The 21,105-nt window shown below is 44.1% G+C and overlaps 1 protein-coding gene across 1 annotated transcript in view; it reads right to left on the reverse strand.

The window, feature by feature from the left end:
• Window positions 1–16,969, reverse strand: part of ano1a (anoctamin 1, calcium activated chloride channel a) — a 295,780-nt gene extending 278,811 nt beyond the window's left edge. Inside the window, exons 1-2 of the mRNA XM_063061696.1 lie at window positions 16,908–16,969; window positions 16,643–16,737 (exon numbers count right to left, since the gene is read on the reverse strand). Of these exons, the coding sequence (XP_062917766.1) occupies window positions 16,643–16,737; window positions 16,908–16,969 (157 nt within the window). The remainder of the gene's footprint in view (window positions 1–16,642; window positions 16,738–16,907) is intronic.
• Window positions 16,970–21,105: the final 4,136 nt, after the last annotated feature.

Below are 21,105 nucleotides of genomic sequence, written 5' to 3' on the forward strand. Positions count from 1 at the left end.
ACAGATACAGTAACAAGAGTAAAATCAGACAGGGCAGGAAGATCTACTGCCATTGAGGTGGTTCATGCATATTTTTCTATTTATGTAAATGGAATGATAAAGTGTAACCTTCCAGGAGGTACTATATGACAGACAGAGAAGCATTGCAATGTGTTGCGTAATGTCCACATGATATGAGCAATATCTCAGTAATGCACGGCTTAGAAAGGGAGAGTTTTTTTACTTACTGATGGGGAGCGAAAGAGAGAAAGTGAGAGAGAGAGGGCGAATGCACAAGACAGAGAGAGGTAGGGAGGGAGAGGCAGAGGGTGTGTGTGAGGCAGAGAGAAAGAGAGGGAGGGGAGTGAGAATGTGTGAGTGAGTGAGGGAGAGAGAGACAGAGATAGACAGACATACAGAGACAGAAATGGAGAGAGACAGACAGACAGAGGCAGAGAGAGAGAAAGAAAGAAAGAGAGACAGACAGAGAGACAGATAGAGTTGGAGACAGAGACAAAGAGAGACAGACAGAGACAGAGACAGGTAGATTGAGAGAGACAGAGAGACAGATAAACATATAGAGACAGAGAGAGACACACACACACACACACACAAACAGACAGAGGCAGAAAGACCATAAGACCATAAGATATAGGAGCAGAAGTAGGCCATTCAACCCATCAAGTCTGCTCCACTATCCAATCATGGGCTGATCCACTTCATCCAGTCAACTCCACTCCCCTGCTTTCACCCCATACCCTTTGATGCCCTGGCTAATCAAGAACCTATCCATCTCTGTCTTAAATACACCCAATGACTTGGCCTCCATAGCCGCTCGTGGCAAAAAATTCCACAGATTTACCATCTTCTGACTAAAGTAATTTCTCCACATCTCAGTTCTAAACGGATGTCTTTCAAATATAAAGTTGTGCCCTCTTGTCCTAGAATCTCCTACCATGGGAAATAACTTTGCCATGTCAAATCTGTTCAGGCCTTTTAACATCCAGAATGCTTCTATGAGATCCCCCTCATTCTCCTGAACTTCAGGGAATACAGCCCAAGAGCTGCCAGACATTCCTCATACGGTAACCCTCTGATTCCTGGAATCATTCTCGTGAATCTTCTCTGAACCCTCTCCAATGTCAGTATATCCTTTCCAAAATAAGGAGCCCAAAACTAGGAAGAGCGAGAGAGACAGACAGAGATATGGAGACAGACAGAGAGAGCGAGAAATAGACAGACATACAGAGAGAGAGAGTGAGAGACAGACAGACATACAGAGAGACAGACAGATGGACAGACAGAGACAAAGACAGATAGGTTAGCAGAGACAGAGAGACAAAGAGACAGAGAGACAGAGAGAGAGAAAGGGGGGGAGAGAGAGAGAGAGAGAGAGAGAGAGAGAGAGAGAGAGAGAGAGAGAGAGAGAGAGAGAGAGAGAGAGACCCAGAGAGAGTGCGGATGCAGGGAAAGGCTATATAGGTGTTAGGCAGAAAAGGCAGGTTGCAATTGGGAAGCCCTTAGCTGAGTAAGACTGGAACTGGGGTGCTGGGATGGTAGGGGGAGATGCAGGATCCACAGAAAAACCAACAGCTTAAGGAACCCACAATTTGTTTTCCAGAAAAATCCATGGATGCAAAAAAAATCTTGACGCCAATTAATAGAATGCCTACTTATTCAATGGAGAAGAGCTGCAGAGACTTATTCCCAATCTGATTACTGATCAAAGTAGTGCAGCTGGTGAACCAGTGACTTTGAATGAAGTGTTGGCAAAATAGATACTGATATTGCCTTCGGGCCTCTCCATCTCCATCACCAACACCTTCCTTTGCAAAACAAAAATAGAGACACACTGCCCCAACGTCTGCCTGATCACGTTAAAAACTGCCTAGTACTGTCTCAGAGTTGTCCTTGTATTTTTTTTAAGAACTTAGAATATTGAACAGTAAGGCACACAAAATGCAGGACAAAGTCAGCAGATCGGGCAACGTTTGTGGGCAGAATAAACATTCGTCTGCAGCTGCTGACGTGCTGAGTTCCTCTAGCATCGTGTGTGTGTTAGTCAGGATTTCCATTATCTGCAGAATCTCTTGTGAATATAGAACAGTATAGCACAGCACAGCCCTTTGGCCCGCAATGTTGTGCTGGCTGATAAATACCTACTCCATGCCAGTCTAATCCTTCCTTCTACACAGTCCATAATCCTCCTTTTTATTGCATCCATATGCCTATCTATAAGAGTCTTTTAAATGGCCCTATTGTATCAGCCACTGGCAGTGCATTCCACGCACTAACCAGTCTCTGTGCAAAAATCCTACTTCAGAACATCTCCCAGAACCTTTCCTGCACTCACCTTACATCGATATCCTTTTATATCGGCCATTGCCACCCTGGGAAAAACGTGCTGGCTGTCCACTCTATCGTGCCTCTTATAATCTTACCATCATCATCAGCAGGTGCCGTGCCCAGACTGAGCTTTGACTGCCATGGCCCACACACTCCTGTTTCAGGTCAAGTGGATCAATTCATTGGCATTCATTTCCAGTTCTCTGGCTGCTGTCTACATCATCATTTGTCTTTGCCTTCCTCTTGCTTTCTTCCCTTCAGTCTTTCCCATGATTACCGTGCATCCTAACTCCTCTTTCCTAATCACATGTCCAATGAAGTTACGTTGCCTTTTCATGATCTCATACATTATCTAGTATCTCATACTAGATCTAGTATTAGGTAACGAACCGGATCAGGTCACAGATCTCTCAGTGGGTGAGCATCTGCTGGTCAGTGACCACCACTCCCTGGCCTTCAGCATTATCACGGAAAAGGATAGAATCAGTGAGGACAGGAAAAGTTTTAATTGGGGAAGGGCAAATTATGAGGCTACAAGGCTAGAACTTGCAGGTGTGAATTGGGATGATGTTTTTGCAGGGAAATGTACTATGGGCATGTGGTCGATGTTTAGCGATCTCTTGCAGGATGTTAGGGATAAAATTGTCCCGGTGAGGAAGATAAAGAATGGTAGAGTGAAGGAACCATGGGTGACAAGTGAGGTGGAAAATCTAGTCAGGTGGAAGAAAGCAGCATACATGAGGTTTAGGAAGCAAGGATCAGATGGGTCTATTGGGGAATATAGGATAGCAAGAAAGGAGCTTAAGAAGGGGCTGAGAAGAGCAAGAAGGGGGCAAGAGAAGGCCTTTGCGAGTAGGGTAAAGGAAAACCCCAAGGCATTCTTCAATTACGTGAAGAACAAAAGGATGACAGGAGTGAAGGTAGGACCGATTAGAGATAAAGGTGGGAAGATGTGCCTGGAAGCTGTGGAAGTGAGCGAGGTCCTCAATGAATACTTCTCTTCGGTATTCACCAATGAGAGGGAACTTGATGATGGTGAGGACAATATGAGTGAGGTTGATGTTCTGGGGCATGTTGATATTAAGGCAGACGAGGTTTTGGAGTTATTAAAATAAATTAGGACGGATAAGTCCCCGGGGCCTGATGGAATATTCCCCAGGCTGCTCCACGAGGTGAGGGAAGAGATTGCTGAGCCTCTAGGTAGGATCTTTATGTCCTCGTTGTCCACGGGAATGGTACCGGAGGATTGGAGGAAGGCGAGTGTTGTCCCTTGGTTCAAAAAAGGTAGAAAGGATAGTCCGGGTAATTATAGACCAGTGAGCCTTACGTCTATAGTGGGAAAGCTGTTGGAAAAGATTCTTAGAGATAGGATCTCTGGGCATTTAGAGAATCATGATCTGATTAGGGACAGTCAACATGGCTTTGTGAAGGGCAGATCACGTCTAACAAGCCTGATAGAGTTCTTTGAGGAGGTGACCAGGGATATAGATGAGTGTAGTGCAGTGGATGTGATCTATATGGATTTTAGTAAGGCATTTGACAAGGTTCTACATTGTAGGCTTATTCAGAAAGTCAGAAGGCATGGGATCCAGGGAAGTTTGGCCAGGTGGATTCAGAATTGGCTTGCCTGCAGAAGGCAGAAAGTCGTGATGGAGGGAGTACATTCGGATTGGAGGGTTGTGACTAGTGTTGTCCCACAAGGATCGGTTCTGGGACCTCTACTTTTCATGATTTTTATTAACGACCTGGATGTTGGGGTAGAAGGGTGGGTTGGCAAGTTTGCAGATGACACAAAGGTTGGTGGTGTTGTAGATAGTGTAGAAGATTGTTGAGGATTGCAGAGAGACATTGATAAGTTGCAGACGTGGGCTGAGAAGTGGCAGATGGAGTTCAACCCGGAGAAGTGTGAGGTGGTACACTTTGGAAGGACTAACTCCAAGGCAGAGTATAAAGTAAATGGCAGGATACTTGGTAGTGTGGAGGAGCAGAGGGATCTGGGGGTACGTGTCCGCAGATCCCTAAAAGTTGCCTCACAGATAGATAGGGTAGTTAAGAAAGCTTATGGGGTGTTAGCCTTCATAAGTCGAGAGACAGAGTTTAAGAGTCGCGAGGTAATGATGCAGCTCTATAAAACTCTGGTTAGGCCACATTTGGAGTACTGTGTCCAGTTCTGGTTGCTTCACTATAGGAAGGATGTAGAAGCATTGGAAAGGGTACAGAGGAGATTTACCAGGATGCTGCCTGGTTTAGAGAGTATCCATTATGATCAGAGATTAAGGGAGCTAGAGCTTTACTCTTTGGAGAGAAGGAGGATGAGAGGAGACATGATAGAGGTGTACAAGATATTAAGAGGAATAGATAGAGTGGATAGCCAGCGCCTCTTCCCCAGGGCACCACTGCTCAATACAAGAGGACATGGCTATAAGGTAAGGGGAGGGAAGTTCAAGGGGGATATTAGAGGAAGGTTTTTTACTCAGAGAGTGGTTGGTGCGTGAAATGCACTGCCTGAGTCAGTGGTGGAGGCAGATACACCAGTGAAATTTAAGAGACTAGTAGACAGGTATATGGAGGAATTTAAGGTGGGGGGTTATATGGAGGCAGGGTTTGAGGGTCGGTACAACAATGTGGGCCGAAGGGCCTGTACTGTGCTGTCTTATTCTATATATTCTATATCTCATAATCTTATACACATCCATCAAGTCACCTTTCATCCTCTCTCACTCCCAAGAGAAAAGCCCTAGCTGACTCAGTCTTTTCCCATGAGGCACGCTCTCTAATCCAGGCAGCATGCTGGCAAATCTCCACTGCGTCCTCTCGAAATATTCCACATCCTTTCTATATTGAGGTGATCGGAACTGAACACCGTATGTTTCAAAATACATGTTGTAAGTTAATGAAACTGAAATCTTAGATTAGCAGTGTGGCCTAATCAGAGTTTTACAAAGTTACAACATTACATCATGGCTCTTGAACTCAATCCTCCAACTAATGAAGGCCAGTAGCATAACCACCATATCTTCCTAACCATCCTATCAACTTGTGTAACACACACCACGGCCTCCTCTACTGTAAAGATGAAGCCACACTCAGGTTGGAGGAACAACACCTTATATTCCGTCTGGGTAACCTCCAACCTGATGGCATGAACACTGACTTCTCAAACTTCCGCTAATGCCCCACCTCCCCTTCGTACCCCATCCGTTATTTATATACACACATTCTTTCTCTCTCTCTCTCTTCTTTTTCTCCCTCTGTCCCTCTGACTATACCCCTTGCCCATCCTCTGGGTTCCCCCCCACCCCTTTTCCTTCTCCCTAGGCCTCCTGTCCCATGATCCTCTCATATCCCTTTTGCCAATCACCTGTCCAGCTCTTGGCTCCATCCCTCCCCCTCCTGTCTTCTCCTATTATTTTGGATCTCCCCCTCCCCCTCTCAAATCTCTTACTAGCTCTTCCTTCAGTTAATCCTGACAAAGGATCTCGGCCTGAAACGTCGAATGTACCTCTTCTTAGAGATGCTGCCTGGCCTGCTGCGTTCACCAGCAACTTTGATGTGTGTTGCTTGAACTTCCAGCATCTGCAGGATTCCTCGTGTTTGCGTTTCTATCAACTTGTGTGGCAACTTTGAGAAATCTATGGACTTGGACCTGCAGATCCCTCTGTTCCTCCACACCACTAAGGATGAGGTCACTGGGGTGACACAGTAGCGTAGTGGTTAGCACAACGCTTTGCAGTACCAGCGACCCAGGTTCAATTCCTGCTGCTGCATGTAAGGAATTTGAATGATCTCCCCGTGACCACATGGGTTTCTTCCGGGTGCTCCCATTTCCTCCCACAGTCCAAAGAGTTACTGGTTGGTAGGTTAGTTGGTCATTGTAAATTGTCCCATGATTAGGCTAGGATTAAACTGGGGGATAGCTGGGTAGCACAGCTCAAAGGTTCAGAAGGGCCTAATCCACGCTGTACCCCAATAAATAAATAAATAATCCTTGTACTCTGACTTCAAGCTTGATCCTTCAAAGTTTTCAGGAATAGTTGTGCAGTATTGCCTTTTAGCGCTTTGAACTAAGCATATTTAGTGGCAGCATACAGAGGAAAATAATTTAGAAAGTTCCAGATTTAAAAAAATCTGGAGCATCACCTCCTCTGAAAGATGAAATAGATTAATTACAGCAGCAGCAGCCATGAATGAAAACTTTGCTAAAATAAATTTTCAAACCTCATTAAAAGGATTGAGTATATCAGGATATAATCAAAATAAATTATCAGGTTTAATACTGTGCGTTAATATTCATGATGTAAGTTATAAAATACGTTCTTGTGTTCATAAAATACACAGTGGTAGAGCTTGTAATAAAGAGATTTTTATTCCCACGTTCATTATAATAAAGGAAATTTCGGAATCAGGTCTTGGGGGTCAAGTTAGAAGACTGGTTCTTGGTTCTTGGAGGGTGTGCCATTGACACCAACATCATCTCTTCTGATATGCAGAGAGGGGACCAGCATGGTGTGGGATTGATTGGAGGAAAAGGCAGTTGAGGTCTACTGAGAAATTGGCAGGGTTGCGGTGAGCAGCACAGCCAATACTAATAGTGAGGAAGCTGCTAGAGGAGTAGACGGGATGTTGCGGCCTTTTCAGAATCGGAATCAGGTTTAAAATCACTGACGTACTGTACACCTGGAGGCCACTTTATTAGATACACCCTGCACCTAGTAAAGTGGTCACTGAGTGCATATTCACGTCTTCGGCTGTTGTAGCCCATCTATTTCAAGGTTTGACATGTTGTGCATTTAGTGATGCTCTTCTACACACCACTGTTGTAGAGGATGGTTTATTAAGATACTGCCACCTTCCTGTCAGCTTGAACCAATCTGGCCATCTTCTCTGATCTCTGTCATTAACAAGGCATTTTCACCCACAGAACTGCTACTCACTGGACCTGCTGGACGAACTCAACAGGCCAGGCAGCACCTATGGAAAAATATACAGTCCACATTTCGGGCTGTGTTGCTCGGATTTCCAGCACCCACATATTTTCTCTTTTTTTGTGATCTGTTTGCCACTCACTGGATGTCTATTTGTTTTTCACACCTTCCCTCTGTGAAGTCTAGAGACTGTTGTGTGTGAAAATCCCAGGAGATCAGCAGTTCCTGAGCAGTCCCCATCTTGCACCAATAATCAATCACTCCACCGTCAAAGTCACTTTGATCAGACTTCTTCCCCATTTTGTTGTTTGAGCTGAACAACAACTGAACCTCTTGACCATATCTGTCTGCTTTTATTCATTAAGTTGCTGTCACATGATTGGCTGATTACATTAACAAGCAGGTGTACTGGTATATCTAATAAAGGAACCACTGAGAGCATATCATAAAATTTGTTGTTTTGTGGCAGCAAGACATAAAGTGCAATTCATAAAAATATATGAATTTCATGAAGATACAAAGTGAAGTAGTGTTCATGGATTGGTTCAACAGAGAAAATCTTTTTTCTCAATGATTTGCTGAAAATTAAGAAACAGCACTTTAAATGTCTTGAGCTACTTATTTTCTATCATCCTTATTGTCGTAATCAATATTTCAATTTACTTTAGCGAAGGTTAATAATTCAGTTCAATAATTAAATTTGTCACTCACAACTAAACATAATTTTTTCTCAGATTACAATCATCTTCCCCAGGGGACCTATTAATATGAGAGCTTTCAGCTTTTATCTTCCTACTAAACATTGACAGACAAATGGATATCATTGCACTTTGAGTACAGTTACAGAAGATTACATTGATAACTTCATAGGTCCATAAGATATAGGAGCAGAATTAGGCAATTCAGCCCATCGATTCTGCCCGACCATTCCATCATGGCTTATTTGTTATCACTCACAACCCCATTCTCCTGTTTTCTCCCCATAACCTTTGACTACCTTACTCATCAATAACTTCTCAACCTCTGCTTTAAATACTGTATATCCAATAACTTGGCCTTCACAGCTGTCTATGGAGCTCCACAGCATGGCAATGAATTCCACAGATTCACTGCCCTGTGGCTAAGGAAATTCCTCCTTTTCTCTATTCTAAAGGGACAGCCTTATCTTCTGGTCCTAGGCTCTCCCACTATAGTAAACATCCTCTCCACATCCATTCTATCTAGGCCATTCGATATTTGACAGTTTTCAGTGAGCTCCCCACCCCTAATTCTTCTAACCTCCAGCGACTACAGGCCCAGAGCCTTCAAGTGCTCCTCGTACATTAACCCTTTCGTTCCCAGGATCAGGTTTTGATCGAGTGTAAGTTTGCCTTTCTACGGCATAGTTTTACACATGGAAATAAAGTGAATCCATACAACTTATGAAGGCATTGTAGGAGTATTTATAATCTGCAAAAACACCTTTATATTCTTCAGATTTTTTTAAAATTATCAAATTAACTAAATGGTAACAAAACATTCCAAAGATGTGGTTGAAGTTATTTTTATACTAGGAATCTGGATATTGGTTATTAAAAGAACCCAACATATTTAATGAATGGTTGGTGCTACATTCAAACATAACACAGTGAAGACTAAAGAAAAATCATTATCCCATCTCTTCACGTAAGCATTCTACTTGCTTCTTATTTCTATAAAACCTCACATAAGCACAGAATGGTTCGAGCATAGATGCAGGCGATTCAACCCATTAAGTCTATACTGGCCCTATGGCCCACTTGTGACCCTTTTCTTACATCTCTGAAGTTCTTTCCTTTCAGATAATATTTTGTTTATTTATTTATTGAGGTAAGGTGTGGAGTTGGCACTTCCAGCTGCACCACCCAACAACCCCTGATTTAACCCTAGCCTAATCACAGGACAGATTACCCTGCCAACCCGTAGGTCTTCGGATTGTGGAAGAAACCAGAGTATGCGGAAGAAACCTATGCAGGGAGGACATACCAACTCCTTATAGACAGCGGCAGGAATTGAACCCCGTTTGTTGGTACTGTAAAGCTTTGTGCTAACCACTATGATACCTTGCCGCCCTAATGTAGCCTCCTTTTGAATAAAATCAGTGATCAGTCTCCAGTGATGTTGCTGCTATAATATTGCAGACCCTAAATATTAGGTGGATGCAAACAAAAAATCCTAATGTGAATTTTGGTTCCTTTGCCACTTATCTTCGTCCTTTGACTTCAGGTTTCTTGCCCCATAGAGTCAGTCATATTCAGACTGGTCCAATATAAAACATTAAATCAGAATTGAAGAGATAAAACCTAACATAGACCCAACATATTGATGCAGCTATAAAGAAGGCAAGTCAGTGGCTATATTTAATTCGGAGATTGGGGAGATTTGGTATGTCACCAAGAACATTCACAAATTTCTTCAGATGTACCGTGGAGAGTATCCTAACTGGCTGAATCCGGATTTCTGGTATGGGGTAGGGGAGGCTACTGTGCAGGATTGAATTAAGCTGCAGAGAGTTGTAAACTTAGTCAGCTCCATCATGGGCACGCGTTTCCGCAGTCTCCAAGATCTATCTATCATTAAGGACTGCCATCACCCACGACATGCCTTGTTCTCATTGCTTCCATCAGGAAGGAGGTACAGGAGCCTGAAGGGACACACTCAGCAATTCAGGAACACCTTCTTCCCCTTTGCCATCCAATTTCTGAATGGACATTGAACCCATGAACACTACCTCATTACTTTTTCTTATTTCCTATTATTTGCATTACTTATTTAACTACATATAAAACTTACTCTTATTTAGTTTTCTTTTCTCTCTTTATTATGATGTATTGCATTGTATTGCTTCTGCAAGTTAACAAATTACATGATATATGATGGTGATATTAAATCTGATTCTGATTCTGAAACAAAACACGATGGAAGATAGACCAGAAAGTCATCACCATATCCAAAAAGAAAGTATTTCGTTCAATGTACTATAAATAATAGAGGAAACTAGGAGAGTGTGAGAAGAATGAAGTTATGGTACAATATATCAAAGTTAAAGTAAGTTTTTAAAAATCAAAGCAGATATATGTAACCAGATAAAATTCTGAGATTCATTTTTTTTCTGGGCATTCACAGTAAATACAGAGAAACACAATAGAATCAATGAAAAAGCACACACAAGATGGACAAGCAACCAATGTGCAAATAAAAAAAGAAAATAATAATAATAAATAAGCAGTAAGCATCAAGAAAATGAGATGAAGAGACTCCATAGGTTGTAGGAACGGTTCAATGTTTGGGTGAGTGAAGTTGAATGATGCTATCCATTCTGGTTCAAGAACTTGATGGTTGAGGGGTAATAACGGTTTCTGAACCTAATGTTATGGGTCCTGAGGGTCCCATATGTCTTTCCTGATGGCAGCAGCAAGAAGAGGTCTAGATGGTGGGGGTCCTTGGTGATAGATGCTGCTTTCCTGTGGCAGCGCTCCTTGAAGATGTGCTCAGAGTGGAGAGGGCTTTACTTGCGATGGACTAGGCTGTATCCACTACTTTTTGTAGGCCTTTCCGTTCAAGTGTATTGGTGTATCCATATCAGGCCAAGATGTAACCAGTCAGTATACTCTCCGCCACACATCTATAGAAGTTTGAAGTTTTAGATGAAATGCTGAAACTTCGCAAACTTCTAAGATAGTACACCATATAAAGCTATCATCTGGATCCATAAAAGTTGCTGGTGAATGCAGCAGGCCAGGCAGCATCTATTGGAAGAGGTACAGTTGACGTTTCGGACCGAGACCCTTCTTTTATGTGTTTTGCTTGAAATTCCAGCATCTGCAGATTTCATCGTATCTGGATCCATAATGGCTTGGTATGGCAACTGCTCTTCATGTGACCACAGGAAACTGCAGAGAGTTGTGGGCACGACTTAAAACATCACAGGAACCAGTCTCTGCTCTGTGGACTCTGACAACATGTATATTTCTTGCTAGCTCAGTAAAGCAGCCAGCATAATCAAAGACCTCACCCACCACAGACAATTCTCTCTTAACCACATATACCAGACTCAAGTGAGAAGCTTCTGTTCTATAAGCAGAGAAATCTGTTGTCATTATTCACTCTGGTTTATATGTGATACCAGACACAAAAGAAAAATAAAGGCTATGGTTGACCTTAATCCCTAACCAATAGCTCAATTTATCAAGAGTAAATACACGAAAAATAATTCTCAGCCACTCTCAGGTTGGAGGAGCAACATCTCATATTCCATCTGAATCACTTCCAACCTGATGGTATGAACATCAATTTTTCTATCTTCTGATATTTCCCCCCCCCTCCTCTTTCCATCTTCTTCAATTCCGCTCTCTGACCTCTTACCTCTTCTCCTCACCTGCCTATCACCACCTTCCCCCACCACTAGTGACCTTCCTCCTTCCCTTTCTCCCATGGTCCACTCTCCTTTCATATTAGCTTCCTTCTTCTCCAGCCCTTTACATTTTCCGGCTATTATATCCTAGCTTCTTACTTCATCCACCTTTCCCCACCCACCTATCACCTTTGAACTTGTTGTCCTTCCCTTCCACCCACTTTTTTTATCTGGGTATCTTCCCCCTTCTTTTCCAGTGCTTGATGAAAAGTCTGAGCCTGCAACATTGACTGCTTATTCCTCTCCATAGATGTTGCCTGACCTGCTCGGTTCCTCCAGCAAATTGTGTGTGTTGCTCTAAAATAAAAATATTCAGGCACTTTTTACAGATATGATAAGGGACACATGCTGCCCATTTCACTCTGCAGAGTCTTATAGCCAAACATCTGTGCAGATGTCTAAATTGGGTTAGCAATCACACAGACTGCTCACAATGGTATGAGATAGTTATGGTCACTGAATTGAACTCTAAGCCAATGTCCCATACATCTTGATTGCTATATCTGGATATATTCAATCTCAAGAACAAAACAGACTCAGAAAGAGGTGTCACTGTGTAAAGTCAGGTCAGTCATCAACATTTGTTCCAGGTATCATGAAGTCTCATGGCATCAAATCAAAAATGGGCAAGAAGCCCATTTTTTTTTCATTTAGAGATACAGAAAGCCCATACCACCTAATTACACCCATGTGACCAATTAACCTTATATCTTTATGTCTTTAGAATGTGGGAAGAAACTGGAGTACCTAGAGGAAACCTACATAGTCAAGGGAGAACATACAAACTCCTTACAGACAGCGGTGGAATTGAAGTTGTGTCATGGCAATAGCATTACGTGAACCACTGGCAGTGCTGTTCTGCCCCAAACCTCATCCTGATTACCAGCAAACCTTCACTGCTTGATCATTAGTCAGCAATATCATCACGCAGAATTTATTCACCCGTATATTAAGGTTCAGTTTGGATTCAGCCAGAGTCAATTACAGTATAACAAAACTCTATGCAGCCTTGGTACAAACCAAGAGGTGAAGTGGTGATGGCCACGCTTGTCATCAACCCGCCCCAGTAAAACTTAAGTATGTGGGGCCAAGACAAAGTCAAGCCAAGTTTATTGTCATTTAACTATATACATGCATATTGTCAAACAAAACATTTCTCTGAACCAGGGAGTAAAGCACAGTTGTACACATAACACACAATAACTTGTGAAAGTAGGGATAAAATCTACAGACAAATTACACATACATAAATTAACTATTGTAAGGTACAGAACAATTAACCAACGACAATTCGCATGTGTTGCCCAGGGAGTTCAGAGGCCTAATGGCCTGGAGGAAGAAAAACTGTTTCTCATCCTGGCCATTCTTGTTTTTATACATCAGAGTCTCCTGCCATATGGTAGTAATTCAAAGAGGATGCTGGATGGATGGTTGGAATCCTTAATATTGCAAAGGGCCCTACATACACAGTGCTCCTGTTAAATGTCCATTGGATGGTAGGGAGACGCCTATGATCCTCTCAGCCATTCTCACAGTCATTTGTAGGGACTGTTGCTCAGCTCTTCACATGCTTAGAATCCAAAGAAGGATAAATGAGGCAACCTTAGCCTCATCGGTTCCTGTGGGCAGTGTCCTAGATGCACCACTTTAGTAACTTTATGAAGGACCTTCCCTCTACAGTATGCTAAGAGGTTAGATGATTGCTGCTGATGGTACATTTTCATTTATAGAATACGGAACATAGAATGGTACAACACAACACCGGCCCTTCAGCCCACAATGTCTATCTGTTAACCAACTCCAAGATCAATCTAACACTTCCATCTCACATAGCCCTCCATTTTTCCTTCTCTCCTTTGGTATGCCATTCCCTTAGCTACACAAACTCACTTGTAGTAATGCATGTTCATTTACTGCACAGTGTCAGTAACATTTCACCAAGCATGGGGTAAATAATTAAGGAAAACATCACAGGCTGCAGATCTTCGCACCAAGAAGCCTGTTGGGATGCACTGGACTACTATCATCGCTATTAGGTTTATAACTCAAAGTGATCAATGCCATATTGAAAACACAACTCTGCATACAGGCGATAAAATGGTTAAAGGTTAAATAGCAATTGAGATCCTCCGACTGGCAAGAGACTGTGTAGTAAGGATGCCCTCCGTCGGCTGGGGTCGACCGTGGATGTAGCGTCCTAGCTGTCTACGCAAACCCGGGCAGTTCGATACGGAGAACAAGCTGTTGCCCGTACAGTAGGCTCCCCCCTCTCCACGTAGCTGACTAATCCAAAGCAGAGACCGATATTGTTAGGCGCCGGCGGCGTCACAAAGGTTGTGCCATTCGGAGCTGAACTCAACGTGAGGGCCTCCAGCTCCGGATTTTTCCCCGGGGTTTACTCCTCAAGCCTCCCCCGCGAGTGGATATAGCTGCAAGGCAGCGGAGGTTTGAAATCAGTTTTCCCTCTGCTAGATAGGTTGCCAATCACGGCTGACGAGCACATCTGCCTTCGCCTCTTCTGTCAGTAGAAACTGTTCGGCCGGGCTTACTAGCTAAACCACACGTGAAGGTCAGGAGCTGGACTTGCTTGTCTGAGGCTATTTGAGATGCACGCGATTGGGAGCACTCGATATGAAGTGGGATCTTATCCCCACTCCAACCCTCACCAACGGGTATAACAAACTTAGGGAACCGTATGCCAGTGACTGCGTGATGTAATGACAGTCGGCATATTCATGGGCACTAGAAGTCCAGACGATATTTACTCACTAGGCTTCTCCAAGATTTTCATCATATTCTGACAAGAACAATAAATGTATCTGAGTTAGATTGATTAGGTTCGCGCTGGTAACCAGCGACTTTCCGTCCGTTTCACAACTACACCAGGATTCACTAAAACCACGAATTATCAGCCCAGCTTCTTCGTGCAGCAACTGAACCACCCTCCGGGTTTGAAAACTGAGCAATTGACAGCGGCCGGACGATTGTTTTAGCTGACGTCTGCCTGCTCCAAATGCATTTGAACGAGAGAACTCGCTGTCTCGATATTTATAGTGGCGACATATGAAACCAACACCCTCTGAGCGAACTGCTCCGGCCGGTAACGCAGCAGCAGATGCCCACTAATTCCTAGTTAGCGGAGAGGGGTGCGGAGCAAGCTGAGCCCGGTTTACAGCATCAAGCTATACACGAGGGTGGCTTTGTGTGATCCGTTCACCGTCTGGGAAATAACCAATCCTCCCGCGGGTGTGCCAAGCTGCAGCCAGACCAATCTCAAACCCTCGCACCAAGTTTTGCTCTGCGGCGGTCATGGATGTGCCGGGTGCTGAAGACGAGAAGGGGGGAAAGAGTAATAGAAAAGTGCAGCACAGAAACATGTCCTTTGGCCCATCTAGTCCGTGCCAAATAATTTAAACTGCCTACTCCGATTGACCTGCACCGGAACCATAGCCCTCCACATCCCTACCATCCATGTAACTATCCAAACTTCTCTTAAACGTTGAAAGCGAGATGGCATATACTTGCGCTGGCAGCTCGTTCCACACACTCACGATCCTCTGAGTGAAGTTTCCCCTCATGCTCCCCTTTAACTTTTCACCTGTCACCCTTAACCCATGACCTCTAGATGCAGTCAGACAAATACTCTCTTCGCTGCTCCTAAACCCTGCATAAAGGATGCCTTCAAAACAGACTGGATAGCACCATTTGGCATTTTACTGGAGTACGCTGGCTCTGTCCTCAACTTTAAGTGACGTCTCAGCAACCAAACTCGTTCGCGCGAGTTTAATTATGATATACCTTTCGAGAGTAGACGCAGGTTTGTCAACTTTCTCACAAAGCCTAAAATACGCCACAGTAGGATACAACTCGGCTATCCTGACGAAGCGAAGCAGCCTGCGGGGAATTAATATGGTTTCGTTTTAGCATTAACTTTAGCACGATGGAATTAGCCAGTTTAGTTTATGCGCGTTGGGTTTGCGGTACCAATAAGCTCACATGAAGAATTTGCCCCTCTCGGAACAGTTCGGACAACCAGCCCGGCTCTCCAGCGTCAGGTCCTCGCCGTCCCTTCACTGCAGCTTCGAGCCCCGCCGCCTCTCCACCAGCTACACTTTCCAAAGCAGTTCAAAGTTACTTTTAGAAGCAGGCACCTTTCCAGCACGCGTCCTGCGGTTGAAAACAAGCAGATACTAGGGGATAAAGATCCCAACCTAAATTTCGTGGGAGGTTCGCGGAAAAGAAAGACGCAGGACGTGAATTCCATCTCTCTCCGTTCCTCTTGATTACGCTCTTAACCGCACTGTCTCTTGACAACATTTTTTACTGTTTTAAATTCCCGGCCAGTGATTAACCTCGTTGGACGGTTAAGGTATCGGTCGTTTCTATCATCAGTTTCGTGTCAGGAGAGTCAACAGAACTTCTCGCTTCCTCCGCGAGGCAGCTGACCTTCCTCCTCCAGTATAATTCACGAAATTACTTGAGTGCATCAGACATCGCGCTGGTAGTTACGTGATATAACACTATCCTGTTAGTTTAGCATCAGCCGCGAATTAAGAAGACACAATTCTTGTTTTATATTTAATCTGCGTTACATTAAGAGTAAGTCTCAGGCATTGGAATATCTTGCATCTTAGGGCAAAATCATGCGCTTTGCGCACTCGCTGATGGTTGAACCCGCACCTCTTGCTACCTCATGTCTAACCCCGCACCTCTTGCTACCTCATGTCTGATCCCGCACCTGTTCTGCGCAAACCGGAGCAGGAGAGTAGTTCAAGCCGCAGCCCTCTTCACACGCCTGTCAGGCAGAACTAAACGCGACAGCCGCAACGTACAAAGTGACCTGACCGCATAGACCCGTGCAAACGAATGTCCTTGCGCAAGGGGACTGCGATTCCGCACAGCGCCCGCATTTTACCACACCTGTAGCCTGGAGAGGCGAAAGTTCTGTGGAGGTACTTACTCTTTGGTGTGTTTCCGTGGCCGCAAACTCTCCGCAGATCATACCCATTCCTGTCCATGGCGACCTTCTTCTGTCTGCCGGTCTGTGAACGTGCACTGTTGGCAGAAAACAGTAAGTTCCCTTTTTAGGGTTGGTGCCTGTGCAGTGTTCACACAAAAAGCCAACCTTTTACGCTTTCCCATGGTGTTCCCTCTCGCCACTCCTATATCCCCTATGGGGGGAGGGGGAGAGGGGGAGGGAGCAAACTGCAGACTTCCTCACGTACCGTCTGCAGGGACCTTGGAGAGGATTCCAACCCGACGCAGTATATTTTGAGAAATAAAACATCTGAACTTGTAACAGGCGAACAGGAAATGGCTCTCAGACTAGGGGTCTCACCGTTGGGTGGCACTGTTTTCCTGCCTTGTCCACCCATAATATGCACCTGTCCTCTCCCTGCACCCTGCTCCTGGGCTTAAAGACAAGTGTTTGGAACGACGTTGGTGAAACAAATTGTCACAGATCACAGAGTGCTACAGCACAGGAAGAGGCTCTTCGGTCCATCCAGTCCGTGCCGAACTATTATGCTGCCTAGACCCATCCATCAATCTGCACCCGGACCATAGGCCACAACTCTCCCATCCATTTATCTATCCAAATTTCTCTTAGATGTTGAAATCGAACCCCTTCAGCAGGCAGCTCGTTCCACTCTCTCGTCACCCTACTTGGGAGGTTTCGGCTCCCCTTTGGCAACTAGTTCCCCCTCATGATCCTCTTAAACATTTCACCTTTCATCCCTAACCACTAACCAAGATGCTCGAGAGAATAAAGTCCGAAGCTACACAACCTTTCGCCGTAACTCAATGTCCTCAAGTCTCGGTGACATCCTTGCAAATTTCCTTTGCACTGGTTCAATCTTATTGATCTTTCCTGTGTAGGTGACCAGAACTGTACACCATACTCCTAATTAGGCCTACCAACGTCAGATACAACTTCAACAATGTCAATAATCTTGTGATGTTTCCGGTCGGTTGCAAACGAAATTAGAAATACTGCAAGTTCGCCCGAGATATGTTAAACACTCAATATGTTTTCCCAACATTTTAAAACTATATGCCGCTACATTAGATTTTTGTTTTACTTCTTCACCTTCCTCCAGATTCAATCTATTACCTAGAAGAGTCTGTGTGGGAGGTTTCGGCTCCTTTTGCCAACTAGTTTCCACAGTGTCCAAACCTTGCGGCGGAAATTCGGGACATTCATTTATAAAGGTTTCACAACCTCCTTTAATATACAAACAAGCACCTCACTATCTATACAAAATAAGCAGCAGCAAAGCGGAGGTCATCTCCGGTTAATGAAAGTGGATCCGGGACATACGCTGACCGAAGCTGTGACTGGCGCTGAGCGACATGAGCAGGTGTAGTCGAGAAGCAATCTGGAACAAGTCTGATCTCTGCCCATCAGCGGGGCTTTCCGCACAGCAAGCGACGCCACGGTATGGTTCATTTGGTAGCAGCGTCGCTCTTGAGCTAGGGAATATTAGGCTGAAGACTCTGAGACATAGGAGCTAAGTAGACCATTCGGCCCATCGGGTCTGCTTCGCCATTCCATCATGGCCGATTTATTTTCCCGCTCAAGCCTCATTCTCGAGCTGAGGGAACGCTGACGGAGGGACATGCGCGCAGTGTCAGAGGAATTCGGTAGGTCAGGCAGCATCTATGGAGGGGAATAAACAGACGACGTTTGGATTAGTTGAAGGAGTGCTACCTTGTCAGAGGTGTCGGTTTTCAGCTACTACCAAAGATTCTTCAGGGCAATTTCAGGGAAAAGAACGGATTTATTATTAAGCCAAGATCACTGGAAGTGTATTCAGAGATGAAAGGGCTGAGGCAGAACCTGAGACATTTGAAAAGTTGGGAATCCATGTGAAAGTACGTAGACTGGACACATTAATTCAAAGATTTGAAGTATATTTATTATCAAAGTATGTACACAGAATACAACTCTGAGATTTGTCCTCCCTTCGCAATGGGAGAGAAGCAATGGAGTCCATCATGAGCTTGTCACCGGTTTCCAGGCTGCACACTCCATTCCAAACCTCACCGGACTCCCTCCCTTGCAGCTAATGGGCTCAAAAACACTCCAAAATGTAAATCACAGGTTCCAATTGCAGGCAGATTAGAAATAGAGTCATATCTCAAAGAAGAAGTAAAAGGAGCAGTTTTGTGAACTGTCTGGAGGACATCACCGTTGGTCACAGCTGGTACCATCTTTTTCCCTCAACTTAGTTTCTTTCTCCATGGAAGCTGCCTGATCTTAAGCAGATTACTAACATTTACAGATTTTATCACTGAAAGGAATTGACCTGGATTGTCCCAGCATTTTCTGATGTAATGGAATGCAAGTGAGTTATTTCTAAGTACAAATGTCAGAGTTAATATATATAAGACCATAAGACATAGGAGCAGAATTAGGCCATTCTGTCCATTGAGTCTGCTCTGCCATTTCATCATGCTTGATCAATTTCCCTCTCAACCCCTTTTTCCTGCCTTCTCCCCATTACCTTTCACGTCCGGACTAATCAACCTATCAGTCTTTGTCTTACGTGCACCCAGCGACCAGGCCTCCACAGTCACCAGTGGCAATTAATTTCACAGACTCACCACCCTCTAGCTAGAGAAATTCCTCCTCATCTCTGTTCTCAATGGTTGCCTCTCTATTTTGAGGTGGTGCCCTCTGGTCCTAGACTCCCCCACCAAAGGAAACATCCTCTTCACATCCATTGTCTCTAGGCCTTTCAACATTCAATCAATTTCAATGAGATCCACCCCCCTCATTCTTCTAAATTCCAGCAAGTACATGCCCAGAGCCTTCAATTGCTGTCAGTGATAACCCTTTCATTCCCAGAATCATTCTGGTGAACCACCTCTGAAACCTCCCCATGTCAACAATCCTTTCTTAAATAAAATGCCTGAAACTGCTCACAATACTCCAAGTGAGGCCTCACCAGTGCTTCATAAAGCTACAGCATTACATCCTTACTTTTATATTCTAGTCCTCTTGAAAAGAATGCTAATATAACATTTGCCTTACTCACCACAAATTCAGCTGGCAAATTAACTTTTAGGGAATCCTGCACAAGGACTCCTAGATCCCCTTTGCACCTCAGATTTTTGAATTTTATCCCCATTTAGAAAATAGTCTATGCTTATATTCCTTCTATGAAAGTGCATGGCCATGTACTTTCCTACAGTGTATTCCATCTGCCACCTCTTTGCCCGTTCCCCTGACCTGTCTAAGTTATTCTGCAGCCTCTCCCTCTGCTTCCTCAACATTACCTGTCCCTCCACCTATCATCTGCAAACTTGGCCAGGAAGCCATCAATTTTATCATCCAAATTGTTGAAATACAATGTAAGAAGCAGTGGTCCCAACACAGACCCCTGTGGAACACCGCTAGTCACCGACAGCCAATCCAAAAAGGATCCTTTCATTCCCACTCTTTGCCTCCTGCCAATCAGCCAATGCTCTATCTATGCTAGTACCTCTTCAGTAATACCCTGGGCTCTTTTCTTCTTTAGCAGCCTCGTGTGCGAGACCTTGTCAAAGGCCTTCTGAAAATCCAGAAGATAAATAGATATATCTATAGACATAAATACAGAGGTACAAATAAAGTGGGTGCTGAGTGTATATCTCACCATATACAACCCTGAGATTCATTTTCTTGCAGGCATTTACCATATAACCATGTAACAATTACAGCACGGAAATAGGCCATCTCGGCCCTTCTAGTCTGTGCCGAACTCTTACTCTCACCTAGTCTCATCTACCTGCACTCAGCCCATAACCCTCCATTCCTTTCCTGTCCATATAAATGTCCAATTTAACTTTAAATGACAATATCGAACCTGCCTCAACCCCTTCTTCTGGAAGCTCATTCCACACAGCTACCACTCTCTGAGTAGAGAAAAGAAATTCAATAGAATCAATGAAAAACTACGCACAAAGACTGACAAACAACCATGTGGAAGAGAAGGCGAACTATGCAAACACAAAAATAAATAAACACACACACACACACACGGAAATCTGCAGATGCTGGATTTCAAGCAACACACACAAAAAATGCTAGTGAACGCAACAGGCCAGGCAGCATCTATAGGAAGAGGTACAGTCGACGTTTTGGGCCAAGACCCTTCATCAGGACTAACTGAAAGAAGAACTAGTAAGAGTAAGGGTATCGGCCCAAAATATCGTCTGTACCTCTTCCTATAGATGCTGCCTGGCCTGCTGCGTTCACCACAACTTTTATGTGTGTTGCCACACACACACATATATACATACTACATTCTACTGAGAACATGAGTTGTGGAGTCTTGAAAGGGAGTCCATAGGTTGTGTTCAGTGGCCAGTTCAGAGTTGTGGTGAGTGAACTTATCCATACTGGTTTAAGAGCCTGATGGCTGAAGGGTAATAACTTTT

This window comes from Mobula hypostoma, chromosome 11 (genome assembly GCF_963921235.1).
Source record: "Mobula hypostoma chromosome 11, sMobHyp1.1, whole genome shotgun sequence".
NCBI lineage: Eukaryota > Metazoa > Chordata > Chondrichthyes > Myliobatiformes > Myliobatidae > Mobula > Mobula hypostoma.